The 22,613-nt window shown below is 41.0% G+C and overlaps 3 protein-coding genes across 3 annotated transcripts in view; 2 read left to right on the top strand and 1 right to left on the bottom strand.

Annotated features, from left to right (window-relative positions):
* ppp1r13l (protein phosphatase 1, regulatory subunit 13 like) overlaps positions 1 to 4,598 on the bottom strand; it is a 38,336-nt gene extending 33,738 nt beyond the window's left edge. The window contains exon 1 of the mRNA XM_061781896.1: positions 4,461 to 4,598. The gene's annotated coding sequence lies outside the window, so the exon portion shown is untranslated. The remainder of the gene's footprint in view (positions 1 to 4,460) is intronic.
* Positions 4,599 to 4,949: 351 nt separating this feature from the next.
* opa3 (outer mitochondrial membrane lipid metabolism regulator OPA3) lies at positions 4,950 to 6,882 on the top strand. The gene is made up of 2 exons (XM_061781898.1): positions 4,950 to 5,176; positions 5,998 to 6,882. Exons 1-2 carry the CDS (start codon positions 5,035 to 5,037, stop codon positions 6,324 to 6,326), a joined length of 471 nt encoding a protein of 156 aa, XP_061637882.1. The 5' UTR covers positions 4,950 to 5,034; the 3' UTR covers positions 6,327 to 6,882.
* Positions 6,883 to 11,948: 5,066 nt separating this feature from the next.
* Positions 11,949 to 21,018, top strand: LOC133482381 (neurofilament medium polypeptide-like). Its single transcript, XM_061782445.1, has 7 exons — positions 11,949 to 12,057; positions 12,407 to 12,553; positions 14,163 to 14,376; positions 16,050 to 16,294; positions 16,869 to 17,108; positions 17,548 to 17,746; positions 19,580 to 21,018. The coding sequence occupies exons 1-6, from the start codon at positions 11,949 to 11,951 to the stop codon at positions 17,673 to 17,675; spliced, it is 1,083 nt and encodes a 360-aa protein (XP_061638429.1). The 3' UTR covers positions 17,676 to 17,746; positions 19,580 to 21,018.
* Positions 21,019 to 22,613: the final 1,595 nt, after the last annotated feature.

The following is a 22,613-nucleotide window of genomic DNA, read 5'->3' as shown; positions in this document are numbered from 1 at the left end:
CCAAGACAAAGACAAACGCTACAAATAAGGACTCTTTTGAATAAATACAAATTCGTATAACTAATATTAGAATTTAGCTGCTTCTCATAGTGTTAAGGTAAAATCAAATTCAATCCTGTCACCCGTTCTTCCCTTTTGTATTTTTTATCTGAGCCCAAAATTGAAACACAAAATTCGGGCAGGATTATTTTGTTTTTTAATCTAACATACCTGTATCTAAATGTGCATACTAAAAGTGCAAATCACTAAATCAGTTATGTTTTTGTTTCTTGATTTTCAATTTCCAAATGAAAATGGAAACGAATGATCGACATATTTTTCTTGCTTCAATCTCTTTTGAGTTTCTCCCAAGGCTCTTCTCGTCTACATGTGTCCCATGTGACTCAGGATTCTGTCAGCACCGCGCCACATAGTCAACATTTCTAGAAAGGGAACAAAGCGGGGGCCATCACGCAAAGATTTGCAGGTCGTTTCCCACAATTTACACTCCCCTTCAAAGCAATTATGTGTTTTTTTCTGTTCAGTTCGGTGCCAAAATGAGAGTGTTGGTGCACAGGAGCAGTGGTGTTTTGCGGCAACAGGCTGTTTTAGTGCCATTCCCGACTGTGATTAAATGCGTAAGGCAGAACTGTGCAGAACATGTGTTGCCTATTTGCAACTCCAAGTTTAACTTTTCCCCACAATCATCCCAGACTGTGTTTTAAACTGCAGTAAAAAAAAAAATAATAATAATCATTGTAAATTTCAGAGGCTTAGCGTAATCATTATTACAGTAAAACATTATTTTTGACCTTGTCTAAACTTTTGAATGCTCATGTTTAACTGTACAATGTGTCAGTACATTTTACACAACTTGCTACTCAACTCACTTCACAACTAGGAGCAGTCTGGCAGAAAGTAACATTCCCCCCACCCAAAAAAAAGGCTTCAAACTTTATTGCCACTCCCAGTTGTACCTTTGTGCCAAACTAAACAAAAAATTACTTGAAGACTCCATTTGCACAATTGTCATTGTATCAGAAGTACTGCACTACGTACTTGTCGCTTTAAATTGCTTGATGTCTCGTTGCATCATTTGCACCAAGGGTCCAATTGAAGCCCACGAGACGATATTTTGTGGCCCCCTACTTGACATCAAAGTTTAGTGTTAGTACAACCCGGACGTTTTTTTTTCCTGAGTCGTTCCCCGGGGCGTTTTATTTGTGTGTGTTTTTTTTTTAAATCACTTATAAGATACCATAGCTCATGCTCATGACAGATTTCAGTTTGTTGACAAGTTAGCCAATTTGTCACTCACCCAGTTCCAGTCATGTCTTTCTCAAAACGTGCCACGAAGAGAAGGGTTGGCTACGAGCACAGCCAATTTCAGGAAAAGCGGGAGACAGTATTGTTAGATTGTTGCAGCTTAACGTTGCATTTGGTTGAATGACGATGGAGAATAAGAGTATATTTAGCCAGGAATGGCATATTTAATAAGGAGCTGTTTCTAAAATCAGCCTCACAAAGCACAGCTTTCAAAGAATAAAGCATCAAAGAACTCTACTGGCACACAGGAAGAAAGCAAACATAAAAGGAACAAAGATGACACAGGCATGTGTTCTATAGCATGTGCCCTAGCGCCTCACTGCGGCACAAGCATAGTACTGCACATCAATTGAGGAGATAGATTTAGCATCTCTCAACAGGAATGTTTTCTTTGGTTGAGCACAGGGGCACCCTGACATGTCTTATATGCAATGAGAAAGTTGCAGTGCTCAAAAAATACAACATCAGACATTAATTACTATTCAATTCGACATGCTGAGGCGTATGCAAAATACCAGGGAGATGAGAGAGTGGACCGGGTCACCAATTTTGCTGTGAACTGTTAATAATAAAGTTTGAGAAGATTAGAGTACCCTAATTTCTCGTGTATAATGCCCACCCATGTATAATACGGACCGGCAAAGTTGGAAAACCCTTCTACCCATGTATAATGCATTTTTACAATGCACGATTTTGCTTCTACCCATATGATCAAAACATGAAGTATTATCTATATTTTGTTAGTTTTTTCAAATAATTATTCTGAAATTAGGCACTTTATTTGAATACATAATACTTTCTATTTACTTGCTCTTATTTTGAAATTCACAGCCCTACTTTTATTTTGTAAATGAGAGAACACACAGTTGTGCTCCTATGTTACTGTAACTTTGCTTTGAAGTCTGCTATCTTGATGCTAACACATAATGGGAAACACCTTAGACGAGCTAATGAATAGTCTATGTGGTTGTGTTATAACACCTAAAGCAATGGATATTTGAATACAAACGGTGTAGCAACACATGCAAACAGACAATATAACAGTACTCACAGGCATATATTCTTTAGCCTATGCATAAAAATACAAATTAGGGCCACTCAGTAGTTGTAAAAAAACTCTGTGTGACTGTATTATACTACCCCCTGGTGGCCAAGACACACACACACACACTCACCAGAAAACCACGCATTCAATTAATAATGATGCACAAACTGCCCAATTCTTTATATTCTATTTAATAATGTATTGTTGTATGTTTTTAGAAAGTACAATATTATAGAATGCTATTTTTCCTATTAAATACACACTACAAAACTTTTTGCTGGATTTTTTGGGGAGGCTGGAACGGAATAATGGCATTTCAATTCATTTCAATGGGCAAAGATGATTTGAGACACGAATATTTTGATTTACAAGCGTGATCACCGAACGATTTAAACTTGCATCTCAAGGCACTACTGTAAGATTATGTCTATGGGTAAGCAACCTGTGACCTGCTCCATTTTGTCAGCGTGCTCAAATTTGAATGAGATTATTGAGAAATAGAACGTGTGCACGCATTTAAAAACTTGGGAGAAATTTGCGGGTGTGTTGTGCTAAACAACAAGTTGCGGCAAGTGGCAGAGCACCACTTGGCCGAGCGCCACTTTGACATTTTGCAAGGAGGTTTTACATGCTTGCAGAGGTGAAAAAGGGTTTCAGTTTTGCACATCCCAAAGATGTGTCAATTTCCGTGTCAGGCCTCAGGCCAAAAGAACCTAGCGGGTTCATGAACAAGTCCTGATTTGCTGAACCAGCACAGCATTCAAAGTATTTGCGTGTGTTATAAGTTTGTCTTTTTTCTTTTTTTTTAATCCTCAAGCAGCATTCCCACTCATCAACATACCAGTGTGTGACTTTTACAATTCAGTTCTTTTTCTCTTTTGTCTTTATCCCATCCATCCAATCATTTTCACTAGGGTCAGGGGTGAGTTGGAGCCTAACCCATGGTGACTTTGGGCATAAGGTGGGGTACACCCAGGACTGGTCGCCAACCAATCGCAGGGCACGTATTATACCAATGACCATACATACTCATGTTCACATCTATGGACAATTTAGTCTTCAATTGACCTAACATGCTTTTGGAATGTGGGAGAAAGATGGGAAAAAAATCTCACACAAGCACAACATACAAACTCCAAACAGGAAGCCCAGGACAGGTTCAAACCCTTAAGAACAATGAGGCAGACATTCTCACCATGGGTTCACCGTGCTGGCCTTGTCATTATCCCATAGATTACAGTGATTCTCAGTATGGTAATAGGGGTACGCAGGCTCCCTCTGGTGGTACCCGAAAAAAATCACTGCCGAAGTACAATTTAGTTGTATTTAACCTTTTCGTACAAGATGTACATTCCATTTTAATAACTGTTTATTGTTAAACTTCAATGTGGCTACAATTGTTATTCAACTTTTATGTGTAATACACTTTGTGGTACTTGGAGAAGTATTTTTTTTTAAGTGGGACTCGGTGTAAAAAGTTCAAGAACCACTGCCATAGAACATATAGAGAGGAAGCACTTATTAGTCCTGCAAGGGGCAAATTCCAGTTTTACAAGAGCAAAATGACTAAGAATATAAAACAAACAACATAACTATAGATGTACATATTTACTACAACATGCAGTATGAACGAACGCAATGAGCAGCGTGTGTTGTCTAAGTGGCAAAATGTCTGTTATCATGTCCAAAATGGTCGAATACTTTCCGGAATCTACAGCATCTTCGTAGATGTTCCTATGCAACATTTACAATCACAGTCAACCTCATTGATTTGGCATCCTAAGATCTAAAATTATATATTCTACACGGAATGAACATACAACTATACAAATAGTGCTGGGTTGTGTTGTGAGGCTCCGCTGGCTGCATTTAAGCGTCCAGTCATGGCTCGGAACTGGCTGAGGTACTTCAATGGTTGCAAACCAGACAATTACAGTCAGAGAAATAGTAACATCTGATGTTCATTAGTTTGAGAAAACACACAAAAAACATCCTCGCCTTTAAGAATTCACCACAGTGAACTATAACGACGTAAAACATGTTAGGGGGTGGAGGAGTTAACTTTTTCTTTTTTTTTTTTTTGCAGGAATGCACATGAGACGTCTCTTACCTCAACGAAAATGGAAACCTGTTGTCCTCCTGCCTTGGAGAGAAAAATATCTGCCTGTCCTGATCCAGGAACACTTTTTTTCTTTTCTTTCTTGGGCTTCCTGAAGTCGGCTGCCCAGTTACAGATCGTGTGAGTGAGTGTGTGCCTCCTCCAGGCGTGCACCCGAACACACACATAGCTCCAGGTCCGCCCCTGCTCCTCTCTACATAAACGCCTGTAACCCGAGCCAGGTGTTTGAACAACAGCTGGCCCGGCAAAATATGCCACTTTTTCATTTTTCCAATGTATTTTTATTACATTATTTTCCGAAATAAAAACATTATATATATATATGCCTTAAATAATTTAATAAATGTAGTTTTCATTTTGAAAACCGAAAAACTGTCTTAGTAATCGAATGACAAAGTACAAATACGTGGGTACACATAATGAATGTAGTCCTTGTCCAGTCCGCATTTGTCATAATGGCGTTAGCGACGTGCCAGCGCGACGTCTCATTGGTCGCCGGGGTAACCACGTGAATCTCGTCTGCTGCATGCCCCGCTCCGGGAGGTGAACGCACTTCCGCCCCAAGATGGTCGTCGGCGCCTTCCCAATCGCCAAGCTCCTCTACCTCGGAGTGAAGCAGATGAGCAAGCCCGTCGCCAACCGAATAAAAGCTGGGGCCCGGAGGAGCGAGTTTTTCAAGAATTACATCTGTTTGCCGCCGGCACAGCGTGAGTAACCGGCCTTTAAGGGCGTCCAGTGACCGCTAAACGCCAGTCTCAGCCATCCTCGGACCTAAGATTCCCCGATGACCAATGGGATTGCACTTGCTAAAACATGGTATCCAATAGACGTCGTGAATTCCCTTGGCTGACCAATAGTAAGACAAGAACAGTCAGAGTGGGCGGGTTTTGATTGTCATTGAACGCTAGCGTTAGCAGCACAGGGAAACTTTCCCCACTAACCCTAGTAAACATCCATCCATCCATCCATCCATTTTCTGTACCGCTTATCCTCACTAGGGTCGCGGGGCGTGCTGGAGCCTGTCCCAGCTATCTTCGGGCGAGAGGTGGGATTCGCCAGCCAATCGCAGGGCACACATAATCAAACAATTATCATTAAATTTTAATAATAACAATGATACACGATTTGTCCGTGTTGTGACGACCTATTTAAGTATATCGGAATATGGCACTCGCTATTTTGTTTAGCATTGTACATTACAATGAAATATTCATTCTGTATATTCTCTGTTATCTTAAAACAGCTTCCAGTTTAAACGACAGGCAATGGCAGCCATAAACTTGTAGATGTATATGTACATTTCTTCTTCAAAATACCTCAGTCAACTCATTTTAAAAAAGCCCATCTCGTCTCTGTTCTATTTGTTTCTAAAGTGTAATGGTAATCCAAAATGAAATTGAGCGACAGAGACTGATAGTCTCCTGCCAGGGTAATACTACCACAAGTTGAACTGGTTCTCAGTATACTAGGAAACATCTGCTCTTATTGTGGCTTCACTGACACGCGCATGTTCTTTAAATCACTGCAGTGTACCACTGGATCGAGATGAGAACCAAGATGCGGATCATGGGCTTCCGTGGGGCCAGCATTAAACCGCTGAACGAGGATGCGGCGGCGGAGCTGGGCGCCGAGCTGCTGGGCGAGACGCTGGTCTTCCTTGTGGGTGGGGGGTGCATGGTGCTGGAGTATACCAGGCAGGCGGCTAACTCGCGTCGCAAGGAGGACGAGCTCAACCAGACGCTAACCAGCCTACAGACTCAAGTAGCCGAGCTCACTTTCACCACAGAGACGCTAAGCGCTCAGCTGAGAGAGGTGAACAGGCAGCTGGTCTCCTTTCCCGCGCCAACCAAAAAGTGATTTTTGTAAAGGTGGTACGCGAAGGGACATGAGAACACATGATTGCCACATGAAAAGCCTGAAGCTGCCACTTCACATATTGCCACCCCGCAAGGAGGAATAAGTGGACATAACATCAGGGAGCTGTGAGTTGTCATTAGCTCGTGTTCGGAGCAACTGTGTGCAAAAAAAATGGGGATTACTATGATATTCATAGTCTATTTTCTGTGGTGGACGTTGCATGCTCATTACAAAGTCAAATGACTGTGCAGAGAATTGCATCGACATTCATAAATTAATATATCTGATAACAGTGACGTTTTTTATTTTGATGACTTGGGAGAGGTGTTGTTAATGATGAACATCCCTCTCAATAGAAAAAAGCTCAGTCAAAATCACTGTGAATCACTGCTGGTTTATGTGGAGCTGAATGAATGATGGTGTAAAATAAAGACGATAAAGGAATTAATAGTGAGTTTGTACAAATTGCTCTGGAAATTTAAAAAAAATAGTTGCATACCTAATTGTCATTAATGTGCCTTAAAACATTTTTAAAATAAAAAATATTCACATTTTCTATTGCACTTGTCGTCAGGGTCATGGGTAAACCTCAGCCTATCCCAACTGACTTTGAAGGAGAGAGCATAAATAATTGAACTGGTCGCCAGACAATCGCAGGGGACACTTAAACAAACAACCATTCGCACTCACATTCACACCTACGGGCAATTTAAAGTCTTCAACCAACCTACCATGCATGTTTTTGGGGATGTGGGAGGAAACCGGAGTACCTCACGCAGGCATGGGGAGAATAATAATAATGATTATTAATAATAGTTATAAAATGAAGCGATACGCCGGCGCCCTATATCAGCCCGGTGAAACGACGTATCCACGTGGCGGCCATGTTGGAAAGGTCGACGGTCCCATCAAAGCCAATGCATGGACGTTGAAATTTAGTCGTAATTTGCTCAATTCTCAACCTATTTTCGCGAGATTTACTTATTTATCAACGTAAAATCGTGTGCTATAAATACATAAAATCAATATAAAAAGTTCAAAAACATATATATATGTTTTAGGTTATTCCCAGTTCCCTTGTGATTTTACAGCATTGCGTGCAACCATGTGCAGCACAATGTGCCGGCATCCTTGCTCTTCTTGCCTTCCACACATGAACTACTTTGGCGACTTTGACCTCCCTAGCTTAGCGTCACCGTAAGTGCTTAGTTCAAAATGGGCGGGTTTGATCTATCTATCATATCTGTGGGCAGAGCCACACTGACAGCGCGCAATCGGACAAGTCCAAATGAGCGATTGCGGGAGAGCGAGCAATGGAAGTAGCATGGCGGAGCAGACACCCGAAAAGCGTCCTATTCCCGGTTCAGAAGTGGTTCCTACCACAAAGAAAAAGCCTACTCGTCGTACGGCTGAAGGGTTATTAGCGAAGAAGGACAGGGAGCGACGTAATAGACGAACACGGATTTTTCTTGGCGTCGCTTTTCCTCGGTGGAGAACCCTGAAGAAACAACTTGGGCTGAGGGCAGACAAGGATGTCGCTTTGCAGCTGTTGGATCAGTAAGTAACGTTGTAAGATTTTGGGTGGGATGTGTTGCTGTTGCATGTACCGGATTTAGTATTTTATATTCGTGTAAATGTATTGTAGTGTTAGTAGCCTGGTACACCGTTTCCCCCATGATGTTTTCAAAGCAAAGTACTACGTTAAAAAAAACAACGTTTGCGTGCGTGAATCCATCGGCGATTGTTGAACATGAGCTCTTCACCTATCCAGCTGTGATAATGAATATGCTAAGATACAAATTAGCCGGCCGAAATAACATTATTTTGCGTTTCTGTAGCAGAACATAAGCATAGAATTAACAAAACTGCATCAGTTTGGTCACCTCTGCGATAAGACTACATTACCCAGAATACTTTAAGTGTGCGCGTGTGTATATATGTGTGTATGTATGTACATATATAATATATATATATATATATATATATATATATATGCACTTTTTTATTTCTCCTTGCTATTTGGGATAAATAAGACATCTTAAGTATAATAACTAAAGTTGGTCTTTGTACAGGAAGTGGTTTTTTTTTTGCAGAAAAGGATGATATGTGGACAGCTGGCTGATTATCCACAAGGGGGCAACTGGTGTACATACAAAATTTTAGCTTCCAGCAATGAAGGGTTCTCTCAAAAATCAATGTCCCCATATGAGTACAATGGGTCGATCCTATTATTGTATGACATAAAAATAAACTATAGGTCAAAAAAGTATAAAACAGTTGATTTCGAAACGTGAACATTGGTGCAAACAACAGTGCATCCAGTTATTTATCCAAAACCCTGAACAAGGTAATTCAACAATGAAAGTGCAAAGTACTTAGTGTCTGAAGATAGAAAATACACCAAAAAGTAATGTCCTTTACTTTTCCCGACCGGCCTTTTATCTGGAGCTTTACCTAGCTAGCTTCCCAGTACGCTGCCTGTCTGCTTATCTGGAACAGCCCAATTGGCCTCTGTTTAATGCTGCAAAGCAGTTGCGTTCACTTTGCAGGCAGAGGTCCACATTACAAGTCATGCATTGTACACGAGACTTCCCAGCACAGCCTTGTTCTCTCCAATGCATAGGATTTTTTTTTAAGGCAATCCAATCCTTCTGAGCCCTGCACCTGCAAACCTATTGTCTTTGAACCTTGGTAGACTTCTAAGTCTAGCACCATTCCATCCACTAATGCCAGCACAAAATTCTTCATTCCCACTGGATTCGGCTTTAGTGGCACATACTGCTGGAATGGACATGCCCCTGGAAATAGGATCATCTGTTAGTCTTCTGAGACAAGTTCTGGTCGAGCCTGAAAGTGGTAGCCTTTGAGTATGCGATTCATGAAAGGGCTCACTTTCCAGAATTTGCCGGTTTTCCTAGTGTCTTCTTGAACATCATCATCGATGACCACTTTCAGATAGCTCCGCAGCCTGACGAACCGATCACGTGACAATGTGTCACTAATGGCACAGATTCGTAGGGCATTGGTCCAAAAGATCCTTGTTTGTGGGTAAGGCACACAAGACATTAAGATTGCTGCTCCAAAAAAATCCCCTCAACTAAAGTGTTGCGTGATCTCCCACTGTTAGCCAGGGACATGGCATTTGTGCAGTCAGTAAGGAGTTTCATTAGGTCTGAGTCAATGTACTGCTACCGGTACATGCATAAGCAGATATGCCACTTGAAGGAATTATTTACAGGTATAAATTCCACTAAATCAGAAGTTTAGCTAACCATATGGCACAAACAATACCGTCACATAATCCCGATGCCCTCAAACAAGTACATAAGATTTATTGGTTTTATTTTGATTCATGATTTTACAAAACTCTGTCAAATTTGAATGTCATATCAAGCTAGAGATGTTATTGTACAGAAGGACACTGATTTCATTCTGAAAATTTTGATTAGGGTTTTACCTTTCTCAATTTTCCTTTGGGAGCAGCTGCAGAAGTCTTTTGTAGATATTGCCGCCATTTTATTTTCACTGAAATGTTTGTAATGTTGTGATATCACCACAAGATTGGTGGGGGCAATGTCAACAAATGTGCTGGAAACAGGAGCAGGAAAATGCGGTTCCTAGGGTGACAACAGTTGAATACTGACTTTGACAATTTCGCTTCATATGACAAACCAGATGAGTGAATGTTCCATAAAAAAGTTCATAATTATAAAGATGAAACTGTTCAGTGTTTTTTTATCTGTTCAAAAATGTAACTGTAAGCCCAACCTTTTCAAAAACTCAGACAAACTAATAGATTGAACCACAAGATGGCGCTTCAGGGTCATATTTGGAAAAGTATGTCACGTCTGAGACCACAGCAGATATGTGCATGACCAGGGAGAGTCACAAGCGTTGGCTTTAGAAGGAAGTGATATATTAAAAAAAAAAAAAAAAAAAGTGCTTATACGGGTATTTTTCTAATATACTTAAATTGTATACATTGAAATATCCAAAAGCAACTAATTTAAATTTCTCCCAGTAATATAATGGATTGCAATTACATAAATTTTGTAATTAAATTATGTAATCTTGTTACGTGTAATTAGTTGCTCGATAACACTGACAACATACGGTCATCCATTCGCAAATGCAGTCAAAGTCTGCGGCCCAAGGTTACTATTCACATTACTTTTCAGCATGTCCACTCTTTTTTTTGCACGTTCCCGTGTGGGGTAGTCACTAGCCATATCCCAAACGCTGAAGTTTTCAAGTGGCTAACTTGGTTAGCTTGAACAGTAGGTGTGTTACTGACTTTCTGTCATGTGTGTTTACAATTTTACAACTGAAATAATTTTCAATACAGTTACGAAAAGTGCACAAAGCAGCCATCGTCGTCAACCCCCATGAAGACCGGCAGACGACGCATCCAACCACCTCCTCCTCCGCTATCACTTTTCCGCAATTGCTCAGAATCCCAAAGGTACAGACTGTTTTTTTTTGTCTGTGTGAGTGTGGGAAGCTCAAGACCAACATACATCTTGAACTAGTAGCTGCATAACTCTCGTGTTGTAAAATATCCATGTGACATTTCGGCATGGTCTTCTGCAGACCAATTGTTTATTGGTAATCATAAAACACCCACAAACATTAGCCCCTTTTCCATTGTACCGGTTCTACCCCCAACCAACTTAGTTCCGCCCTGTGTGGTCACTTTTCCATTACATGACTTCTAGGCTGGGCAGTGACAATGGCACCGTTCCTCAGAACCTCCTCCGATTTGGTTCTCAAACACAGGCCGAGGAGGGCCGTGATATCACTGTCATCTGATTGGCCGACAGGTGATGATATTGCTTTAAACTCGGTGACATTACTGCCAATTGATTGGCCAGTGAATGTTTGCGCTTCTGAGTGTGGTTTTCATCCACTGAATTAAAAAAAATGAAACAAATAACTTGTCAGTTTTACAATCATGGCATCTAAAGCAGCTTTTGTTCTGTGGTTGATTGAGGTTGACTTTAACTATTACAAAACTAATGCAACCTCCCTCCTGGTCCACAACCTATATCACAGATGGCACTGGGTCAGCTGATGCGGGGACATCCCACATTGTCTCGTATGACTCCCCATGGCTCTCTCATACAGTAAGTGGTGCAGAGGGCGTCAGCTAACACCCAGTGACTTTACCAGGTCGGTGGCACAGTCATTTTTTTTCAGGAGACACTCCCACCTTCCATTTAGTCGTCCAAAAGCATTTTCCACAAACACCTATCCTCGACTAAACCGTTGGTTGAATATATATATATATATATATATACACATATATACTGTTCTGCAGTCAAGCGTCCAGTATCCTGGAATGGCTTAAGGATAAGCAGAGTCTCCCAGAATGTAGTAGCCAGCCGTTACACCACCTAAAGTATTTGTCAGGTGTGTGAAAGAAATAAGTTGCCTTGTGATGCCAACTTCCACAGTGTGGACAGTCTCAGGACCCCAGCATCATGGAGGCTCCCATGGCCTAGCCGCCGTTGCTTTTCCATTACAACGGGCACCAGTCAAAAGTGGGAGGGCTTGGGGCAGGATCATTTTTTTTCAGTGGACGAAAACCGTGCTCAGAAGCGCAAACATCCACAAGCCAGTCAAATGGCAGTGACGTCACCGCCTACATCTGTCGGACAATCAGATGACAGTGACGTCACTGCCCTCCTCGGCCTGGGTTTTAGAACCAGGTCGGAGGAGGTTCTGAGGAACGGTGCCATTGTCACCGCCTGGCCTCAAAAAAGTGTAATGGAAAAGCGACCACACATGGCGGATCCAGGCTGGTTGGGGGTAGAACCGATACAATGGAAAAGGGGTTATATGAGAGGAGTAAGAGGGCTGATTCTGTAACATTCCATTTTACTCATGTGCGAGTGTCAAGTCATACTGAGTGATAATTTTAACAAATATAACTAAAAGTGATTGATTTGAAAATTGAAAACTCCCTTTTTAACTCAAACTAGCCAAGGTCTCCGCGCCTTTTTATTTGTAGTGATTTTGGTAAAGACGGTCGCACCTACAAGCCAGACGACTTGAAGAAACTGAGAATAACCGAGCTTAAGATAAACTTGAGCACCGCGGCCTTGACGCCAGTGGCCTGAAGCTGGACCTGGTGGAGCGGCTTTTGGCTGCGCTGGAGGAGGAAGCCCGGGCCAAGACCTCCAGCCGAGAGGACAAGGAGCAGGTTGACGAAAGGCAAGAACAACAAGGTAACAATGAATTTATACATTTCAGATTTTCTTTAAAATAACATAGTCATATGTTGCTTATCCAGCGTGTGGAAATAATTAGTCTTTCACTTGAAAGGGAACACCAGGGCTCAAGACTAACTTTTGCACTGGCGCGCCTAACTTTTTTTTTTCTTGTGTGCACCCAAATCTTCGCATTCAACACCGCAGTTTTACAGGTTTACTCTTTAAAAAGAAAAAAAAGATAGCCGCCTATCTTTTAGGCAACATTGACTAACAATCTGGTAAACATAAAGTTCTTTATTTGAAGCACAATTCTACAAGATGGGTAACTGACTGAAAAGTGTTGGTGCTTGGAGTGCTGGTTAGGACTTTCGAGCAAATCAGGCCTTAAGATTCTTCACAAAGAAATGATCAATCATTCTTTTCATCTCATCATCTATTTCCACTCAAAATCTGGTGGGGCTCGGCCACTCACCTAGGCCTGTCACGATAACACATTTTTAGAATGCTATGTTTTCCTCGATACATGAGAGTATTGTCGACCCCATATATTTATAGGATAAACATTTCTAAAAAGATTATCGTGACAGCCCTATACTACTACAAGTCTTGGAAGTGTTACATTTGTTCAAACTAAAATGAAGAAACCTTGAGAGAAAACAAATATTTCCTTCTTCTGACTTCACCAAAACTCCTTTGTTTGGGTACATGATGCATTTTACGCTTATTCCTCTGTGAGCGTATGTCACACAATGACTAACAATAAGCAAAACTTACAAGCACCCTGTATGAAGTAACATTATTGTTGCGTTATACTGTACTTGTGAAGTTGTCACCTTCGTAATAAACAAGCCATCGTTTATGCACGTAAATATGGTAACTATGGCGTATGTGACGGCAATCTTGTTTTTAACTACTTGTAGCTTGTTTATATCAAGTGGGTGTCTGATGTGCGCATGTCACACGGCTGATTACATGTAGTGCACATGTATACAACTGGTCTGAATGGATCAATTAACATGTAAAAAGTTGACCAGAGATCTTCAATCTGAATTCAAAAAAAAAAAAAAAAAGTATGTCACGTGTAGGAAGTAGCTGGACCCAAGAGCAGGCGGAGGCTGATGTAAAATGACGAACAGTTTATTGAGCAAAGGTTATGGAGTCCTGGATGTGTTGGCTGGCGGTAACGTGGACGGGTGGCAGACAGTGGACAGAACAGGCGGCTGGCAGGAATGACGTGGGTCAGGAACACCGGGAACGAGGAGACACAAGAGTTAACAAGGGAACGAGGAGTTGTTGTAATTATAAGAAGCATAGCTGAAAAGTGAAATGTAGTTATTAATCCATCACTGAGCTTTTTGGAAGGCAACCAGTTTGTGGTTGAATTAAACAGGGGTCCTCAGTTTACGTTGGTCCCAACATGAGGTTTCGAGGTTCCGAACAGCACATAATCAACTAGATTCCACCGAGGCATTTTTCAATAAACAGCTGAGGATAGGTTTCACAGAAAAACATCAATCTGTCAATCAATTTTTGAATAGTGAACCGTGAATATGCGGGGGATTAGTGTTTATTTCAGGTGGAGCGTTTGTTGAGGCACAGTGATGTTTATTGTCCTTCATGACAGAAATTAAAGAGGAGATCCAAATCAAGGACACCCCTGTGCAGGTCGACGACGCTGGCCGGGAGGCCTGCAGGGCACAGCGCAAACGCAGACAAGATGCCGGCAGTCAGGCTGCGGAGGTGAAGGTTGAGTCAGAGAGAAGCGGATGTTACGGCCGAAAGCGACCGCATGAGGAGAACAGGGGCTACTACTACAATGAGCACAGCCAGAAGAAGAGGTATTCATTCATTGTCCAAAAGTGAATTTATGAAGACAAAGTAGGATGGACAATTCTTTCATCCAGTAGAGACTGAACCGCGAGCACATGGCTAATTTGATCTTCTCTCCATACATCGGTGCATCGAGGGGTTAATAGTGGTGTACTGGTTGAATGTAGTGCTGGGCGATATATCGAATATTTATTAATACTCGATAGAAAAAGGGGATGATCGATTTTTATATATTTTTCGCTGCTCCGTGAGACATCCGCCAACATGGGGAAGATGCTCGTGATCAGCGAGCCATAAATAGTCCCAAAAAGGGCACATCTATCATTTGTAAACAACCATAGTCTGCAAAACATGTTTAAAAGATGTTATGACAAAGATGGGCTTGTCCATGTAAAATCACCTGAAGTTGATCACGTTATCGAGTGTGATGCATGTATCACGTTAAAGAGATCCACGACTCCGTCCCACTCATGTATTGTAAACAAAACAACACCGCGGAGCTATCGTGGTGGCAGTTGAAGTGCTTGGGTTTTTGTGTCACCGTGCCGCATCTTGGAAGTCTATAAGTTATTAAAACAATAACCTTTGCATCACCTCTAACTAAAATACAGAGATAGTCAAAAGAGCTAAAATTACCCAGTATATGTTTTTTACACTGAAATCATGACTTAAAAATGATAGCAATACCACCGCCTTTTTTTCTTATTCGACGCTTGGTCATTTGCTGGTCTTATCTCATTTAAAATTTTATCACAGCTACTTTCTGTTAACCACGTTTTCATTTAGTAGCAACAAGTCTAGGTATATATGTGTATGTGTATATATATGTGTATGTGTATATATATATGTGTGTGTGTGTATATGTATATGTATATATATGTGTGTGTGTATATGTATATATATATGTGTGTGTGTATATATATATATGTATATATGTGTGTATATATATATATATGTGTGTGTATATATGTGTGTATATATATGTGTGTGTATATATGTATATGTGTGTATATGTATATGTGTGTATATATATGTATATATGTATATATATATATATATATGTGTGTATATGTATATATATGTGTATATATATGTATATACGTATACATATGTATATACGTATACATATGTATATACGTATACATATATATACACACATATATATATATATATATACACACATATATATATATACACACATATATATATATATGTATATATGTATATATATGTGTATATATAGATGTGTGTGTATATATATATATATATATATATATATATATAAATCAAAGTAACTGTAACTGTAATATATATGTATATATATATAAATCAAAGTAACTGTAATCCCACTACTCTAATATAAAATGTAACGCGTTAGATTACTTATGTCATCACCGGACTACATTTTTTGAGTAACGCGTTACCAGCATCACTGCCTGTGAGTGAAAAAGTTAATTCTGGACCGCACACTAGGTTTGGACATCATTTTCCTTTCTGTAACATCAGATAGCCGTTAAATCGGGGTCTGTTAGATTGAGGTTCTTCTGAACTACTGTTAGGTCATTCTGACAGTCTATAGCAAATATAACTGTTTGTTTGTTTATTTAGTTATTTAAAACTCACTCTTTCACTCAGCATTGTAACCTATCCAAGGTCTCATCCCCACGCTCTTTCTTTCTAGTGTTTGTGCCAAGGACGCTCGCACATGTAAACCAGATGACTTGAAGAAACAGAGCATAAGCAAGCTTGAGGAAGAGCTCCAGCACCGCAGCCTGGACGCCAGTGACCTGAAGCCAGACCTGGTGGAGAGCCTCTTTGCTGCGCTGGAGGAGGAAGCCCGGGCTGAGTCACTGGGCCGAGGGGACAAGGAGCGGGGCGACTACAGAGGAGAGGGTGACGATGGGGACAAAAAGCAAAAGCAGCAAGGTAAACCACGGATTTACACTTTCTGGATTTTCTTTAAAAGAACATAGTCATATATTGCATATTCAGCATGTGCCAATAATTACAATCTTTCATTTAAAAGGGAAACCTAGCATGTCAATGTCAACAAATAAAATTAGATGTTCTCTTTGACATGAACAAACAAGCAAACCCAAAAATATCCACATATGAATACAGTCATGCATTTACACCAATATTTGCACATACACCTCCAAAGGCTTCTCTTCTTTGAAGTATGGTAATTATTTGTGAGAGTAAATACGATGCAAAATAGTAGAAATTCAAATAGTCTGTAAAACCTTCATAAAATATACTGGGAAATGTAATGTAGTCCTATACAGCCATATAAGTGCAAAAAATGCAGGTTTATTAACAAGCAATTCACCACAAAGAAGCTGAAGAAAAATTCGATAACAGTGAGTGAGAATCACTGATCTAAATAAATAAATAAATAAATAAATCCACCTCATAGCCCTACTGATCCAATAAATATATGTAATGTCAAAATTACTGTGAACAAGTAACAATGTATATTTTCTTCTGTGTGCATTCACAGAGGCAGCTGGCGGAAACAGCAATGCACTGCTAGAGAAGGACAAAGGCAGAGATTTGGGTGGCTGCTACAAGGAAGAGGAGGCTGAGCCAGAGGCCGAATGCAAGCCGCAGAAGTGTCAGCCGCCGTCAGACACTGGCGACAGGCGACGTGCCGATGCCGACCTTCCCAAAACGTCAGCCATCGCTGAGATAATCGTCAAACTTGAACCGGACGAGAAGGAACATGTTGACCTCAAACAAGGTGCGTACAAGTTAAATTCAAGACACACCCTACTTTGTATTCAATATAAAGTTGTGCAAAGACGATTCATTTATGTTTTATCTTTTTGGGCTTGTCAAGAAATGCTCAGATGCCATAGAAATATAATTAAAAGTAGCATAGATGAAAAGTGAAGTGTAGTTATTAATCAAACACTGAGCATATTGAAAAACAATTAGTTTCTGCTTGATTTACACAGGGCCATCAGTTTACGACTGTCCCGACATGCGAGGTTTTGAGGTTACGAACGGCGCACAATGAACTCGATTCCACAGAAGCATTTTTTAGTGAATAGCTGAGGATAGGTTCCACAGAAAATTCTTTGAATAAGTGAATATGCGGGTGATGACTGTATTTATTTGAGATGAAGCCTCTGTTTGGGCACAGGCCGACCACTGACATTCATCGTCCTTCATCACAGAATTTAAAGAGGGGATCAAAATCGAGGACACCCCTGTGCCGGTAGGCGGGGCAGAACCGAAATGTGAACAAGATGGCTGCAGTATGGCCGTGCAGGTGCAAGTGAAGGTGGAGTCCCAGAGAAGCTGACACCGTGGCCGAAAGCGACCACACAAGGAGAACGGGGGCTACGATTACTATGAGCACAGACAGAAGAAGAGGTATTCATTCATGAATTGTCCAAAAGTGAATGTAAGGAAAGGAGGTTCGATAGCGAAGGTCTTTCAGCCAGTAGAGACTCATTAAAAAAATGGCGTTACTGTGAAGCCACAATTAATTGTGGGGGTGGGAGGCTACGTTTCAGATGGAGAGATGGTAGAAGTGTGTGTGTGTGTGTGTGTGTGTGTGTGAGAAAGAGAGAGAGAGGGGGGGTGGGGGGGGGGGGGGGGGGGCTGGGTGCAACCCAGGACCATTTTGACCAATAGAAAGAGAGCTCATTTCAGAAGGATTTGGAACCTCATTGGTTCATTTAGACGCCGGTCACCAGGCACCTGCACAATGGGGACAAAAAAAAACCCAAAACACCCATTTTGATACCTCCATATTTTGATGTGCAAGGTATGTGATCTGTCCCATTATACTTTCATATATGGTAGTTTCTGTGCTGATCACCTGTATTGATAATCAGCATTTCCTACTTAGGCTAACTATCTTGCACTTTTTTTGCTGGTATGATATCAAGGTGCACAAGTCTTTTGCCCTCATTTTTGGCACAAAGAGCATAGCAATCTCCTGCTTTATATTATTGCAGTTATAGTACAACAATTAACAACTAAATAAAATATAGAATCAAAATGTATTCATACTTTGAAGCAATTAACTTTTTGGGGTTTCAATATGTCTGCTGGTGCCCTGTGTTAGTAAACATTTCTTAGATGTGTTAGCTAACTAGCTAACACAAAACTGATGTGTGCTAATTACAGGTAGTTGACGGAAGATGCACTCGTAGTATCATATGTGCATTGACTCCTCATTCTTTATTCTATTTTGTTTTCTAAAAGGATGACATGTCAGAGTGAGTCTTCGCGGACACAGATGAGTGGCATATCATGTAGAGAGAGTATCTTATTAAAGTGAGATTAATGGGGTTTTATTAGTGGATTAGTGACCGATCATTTATTTGCGCTTCCTGGAGCTCTGTCGTGGCTGAAATCCAGAATTTTATTTTCATTTCACATTTGTTTTACATACATTTATATAACACGGCCAATGTGGGTTTAAATGTAGTTTGCTTTAAACTAATAAAGTTATGCAGTAAACGTACACTATAGTTGTGAGCCCAATGTCGTAAATGTACTGCAGTAAAAGTGCATGTGTATTGTGAACTAGAGCAGGTGAGTATCATGAGTATGCATTTAACATGAGATTACCATTATGAGAATTTAGCATGGTGAAAAAAAAAAAACATGGTTGACATCATTATCTTATTGTTTGTTACAGTGTATTATCAATTCTGTTAAATCTAGATCTGAAAAGTAACTAAAGCTGTCATGTAAATGTAGTGAAGTAGAATGTACAATATTTCCCTCTGAAATGTAGTGGAGCAGAAGAATACTGTAAAGTAGCAGCAAATATTTGCGATCAGTTGGACTTGTGTTTACATACAATAATGCTAGTAACAAGTGAGCCAGTAGTCTTGTAAATTAATTAAAACATGCACATAGTAGATGGTGGCATATCTTTCGTATCTTATAGGGCTGTCCCGATCGAACATTTTCACTTCCGATCCAATATTGCAGCCTTGAATTTTAGCCGGTACCGGTCCGATTCGATATCCGCAATAATCATATGTACTTAATTTGTAGTATGGAGTGTTACAAAAGGCTTGAGGAAGTGATAGTACTCAAACAGAACAATAATCAGCATCAGTAGAGTGTAGTAAAAAGAAAGAAGTAGGCACGATCAAATATTGTTATTATAACTTGTTTTTCACAGAATTTGAAGAATATAAGCCAGAGAGTATTGTTATATTGCTTGTCTGTGTGTGGTTGTAGTGGACATGCCATGCAAAAGATGTCACTCGGCACCCCGGCGTCGCACTACCGCTGCTACCCGCAGAGGTAGACGATAGAGGCTGGCGAGAAGCAACGTCACGCAGACTCTAAACGAATCAGCAGCCATAAACTATCAAAAACAAGAGACAGACACTTGCTTTGCCATGCCGACGCTAAGTGAATCACGGCTGCCTGGCGCTTCAAAGCGGAGACCCAAGGATGCCGAGTTCGCCCCCGGACGCTAAGTTAATTAACTCCCCGCCAGTCAAAGAATTGCGCCACCAAAGGCGCCTCCACCCTGTTGAGTCCCGCCACTTGGGAGTTGGAACAGGCAACAACGACACCCACGGGCGACGGAACGACATTACAGACATGGCTTCAAGACAGTCTGTGACTTGACTTGGAGTTAATATTTTAAGAACTTTACATGAACGCCACTAGTGACTGTATTGCTGCAAACTTGAATGTCTAATGTCGAATATGTTGTTAACCGAACCAGTTGAAATGTTCCACCCCACACCACAAATGTCACATGGAAAATAGTAATGTTCTCCACACCACACAACATTGGAGACATTCATTACAGGTATGAAAGAAGATGAGCGTGGAACAATGCAGGGTGAGGCAATGGTTTTATCTTAAATCCAATAAAATTAAGATTTTATTCCACTGGTTTTAAACCACAAAATGAAAAAATAACCTTCGCGAACCCTCCCTTTTTGTCCCGCTCCGGCCATAAAAGGGGCCGGAGCTGGGACCAGTTGAGTTTTGGAGTTTGGAGGAGAAGTTTTCCTTTGGTCTCAACTCGCCGACGACCGGCTCAGGCAGGACGCCCACCTCACCCGAGATGGCAAGGACACATTGGATGATCCCCGGCTGCAGCCTCCTGCAAGCGCTCCGAGCTACCCTGTTTGGGGGCCCGAGCTCAGTCCGAGGGATTGTCTTGCGAACAGAGACACCCGAGAGACATCCTGCCTGGGAACTTGTTGGCCTCCGAGCTACCCTGTTTGGGGGCCCGAGCTCAGTCCGAGGGATTGTCTTGCGAACAGAGACACCCGAGAGACATCCTGCCTGGGAACTTGTTGGCCTCCTGCTTCTCCTCCTTTTTTTCTTCCTCCCTTCCGTCGAATCCACCTGTTCCTGGTGCGGACCGGGCTGGCCGAACACTCGGGAGCCTGACTCGCCTGCCTCAAACGCTTTCCAGACACGCAAGTCCAACATTGCGGTCTACTAAAAGTACAGATTAGTGCATATTTGGGTTTAAAGTCACAAGAACAGGAATCCTCAGATATATGCATTCACTACACGCCCATTCTGCTAAACTCACGTCACAAATCCCTTCCTTTGCCAATGTTCGTCTGTACCTTGTTTGTTTTGTGTTTGTCTGTGTTTTATCCTGTAGAAACCCCTTTTTGTTATTAAATGTTCTATAAAATTCACCACTTGCATCATTGTTTTGTGTGACTGGGTTTGGAACGAAACCTCTGGAAAGTCTAGAACTCAAAGTTTCTAAAGTGTAGCCACCTTCCGATAAGAGACTGATGAAAAAGGTTTGTCATCATTTCGCCTCAAGTTAAACTTGTGAAAATATGACGTGGTGCCCCTCATATATATTAAATATCTTGATTTATAATGCTGTAATTTAAAATTACGATAACCCGGAATTGACGCAGGCGCCGCTTCCAACTCATCGTTTCCTTCTAAATTAAGCACAATTTTTATTTCATAAACAATCACTACAGTGGTTATACGGCATTTGTCTACCAATATTAATTATTTTAAGTGATACAGAGAGATATGTGTCGCAATTTCAGTGCTAATTTCATTAGCTCGTCAATAGTGTTTTTCATTCATTGTGTGTTAGCTTGGAGCTAGCGATTGTTGTAAACGAAAGAAACAAAGGTTGTGATCGATTTGAACATTCAATGAGTATAATTCTCTTGTTTAGTTTTACAGTGAACTGAAACTGGAGTGTCAATAAAGGACTTTAAGCAAGCAACATTCACTGTTACTTCTTGCTACGATGTTAGCACCTTAACGACCTGTTGTGATCACGTGGGCTCTGCATGCTGTCTGGGCACTGCTGGATAAAAGTGCTGAAGCGGAGCATAGAATGGACTTGTATAAGAAAATCTGAGATTTAAATCCAGGCTGATCCGATACTCGTTTTTTTTGCTGACATCGGACCGATTTCCGAGCTCAAACATTGGATCGGGACACCCCTTGTATCTCATCTGACATCATTGTAACAATGTATTTTTCCCTTCTAGGAAATGCTGCTGAATCATTTACTGATCCCCCTTCACAACAGACTATCAAGTTGCCTTCATCGTGCCCCTTTGGACTTGGACTATCTACAGTTTATACTTTCACAGGCAGTGAAACAAGCAGTGTATGATGCCTTTACTGAGGTGCAAAGCCTCGTCTCTGACCAAAATGAAAAGGAACCATGTATAACAGTTCCTGTGGAGAAGGGAAAATATTGACCGTCCAAGAATTTTAATATGTAGGGGAAATCTGTCTTGAGTTTCTCTATGTAGGTCTATATGTGAATTACATTGCCAAATGTTTAGACGTTTCGAGGTGGACTGTGGAGAAATATAAATTGTTGGGGTTTGTCTGTGAGGGCTGTGTACAATGAACTCCACTCCAGCAACCCACACGTTGGGGACAGAATGATGATGGGACTTTTGCGGGCACAGGGACATCGTGTTAAGTGTCACAGGATTTGTGCATCAATGCATAGAGTTGACAGCACAGGGATTGTGTCAAGAATGTCAGTTGCCATGTGAGGTAGGCAGGACATATTCTCTCCCAGGCTCGAGATCGCTGATGCATATCAACACAAACCACAAACTTAGGTTAGTTGTGTTTTTCAAGCCGAAACATGCTCCACGACTACAATGTATGAAATAAAGTGATTATATCTACTGTTTTTCTCCATCTCAATTAAGGTACAATATGGGGATATATAGAGGAATCAATAGCTTCTCAAGGAAGGTAGTAACAGTCATTAGATGGCCCTTTTTGGCGT

This window comes from Phyllopteryx taeniolatus, chromosome 8 (genome assembly GCF_024500385.1).
Source record: "Phyllopteryx taeniolatus isolate TA_2022b chromosome 8, UOR_Ptae_1.2, whole genome shotgun sequence".
NCBI classification, from domain to species: domain Eukaryota; kingdom Metazoa; phylum Chordata; class Actinopteri; order Syngnathiformes; family Syngnathidae; genus Phyllopteryx; species Phyllopteryx taeniolatus.
Note: the sequence above shows the minus strand (reverse complement) of the source record. Positions and strands in the feature narration are given on the sequence as shown.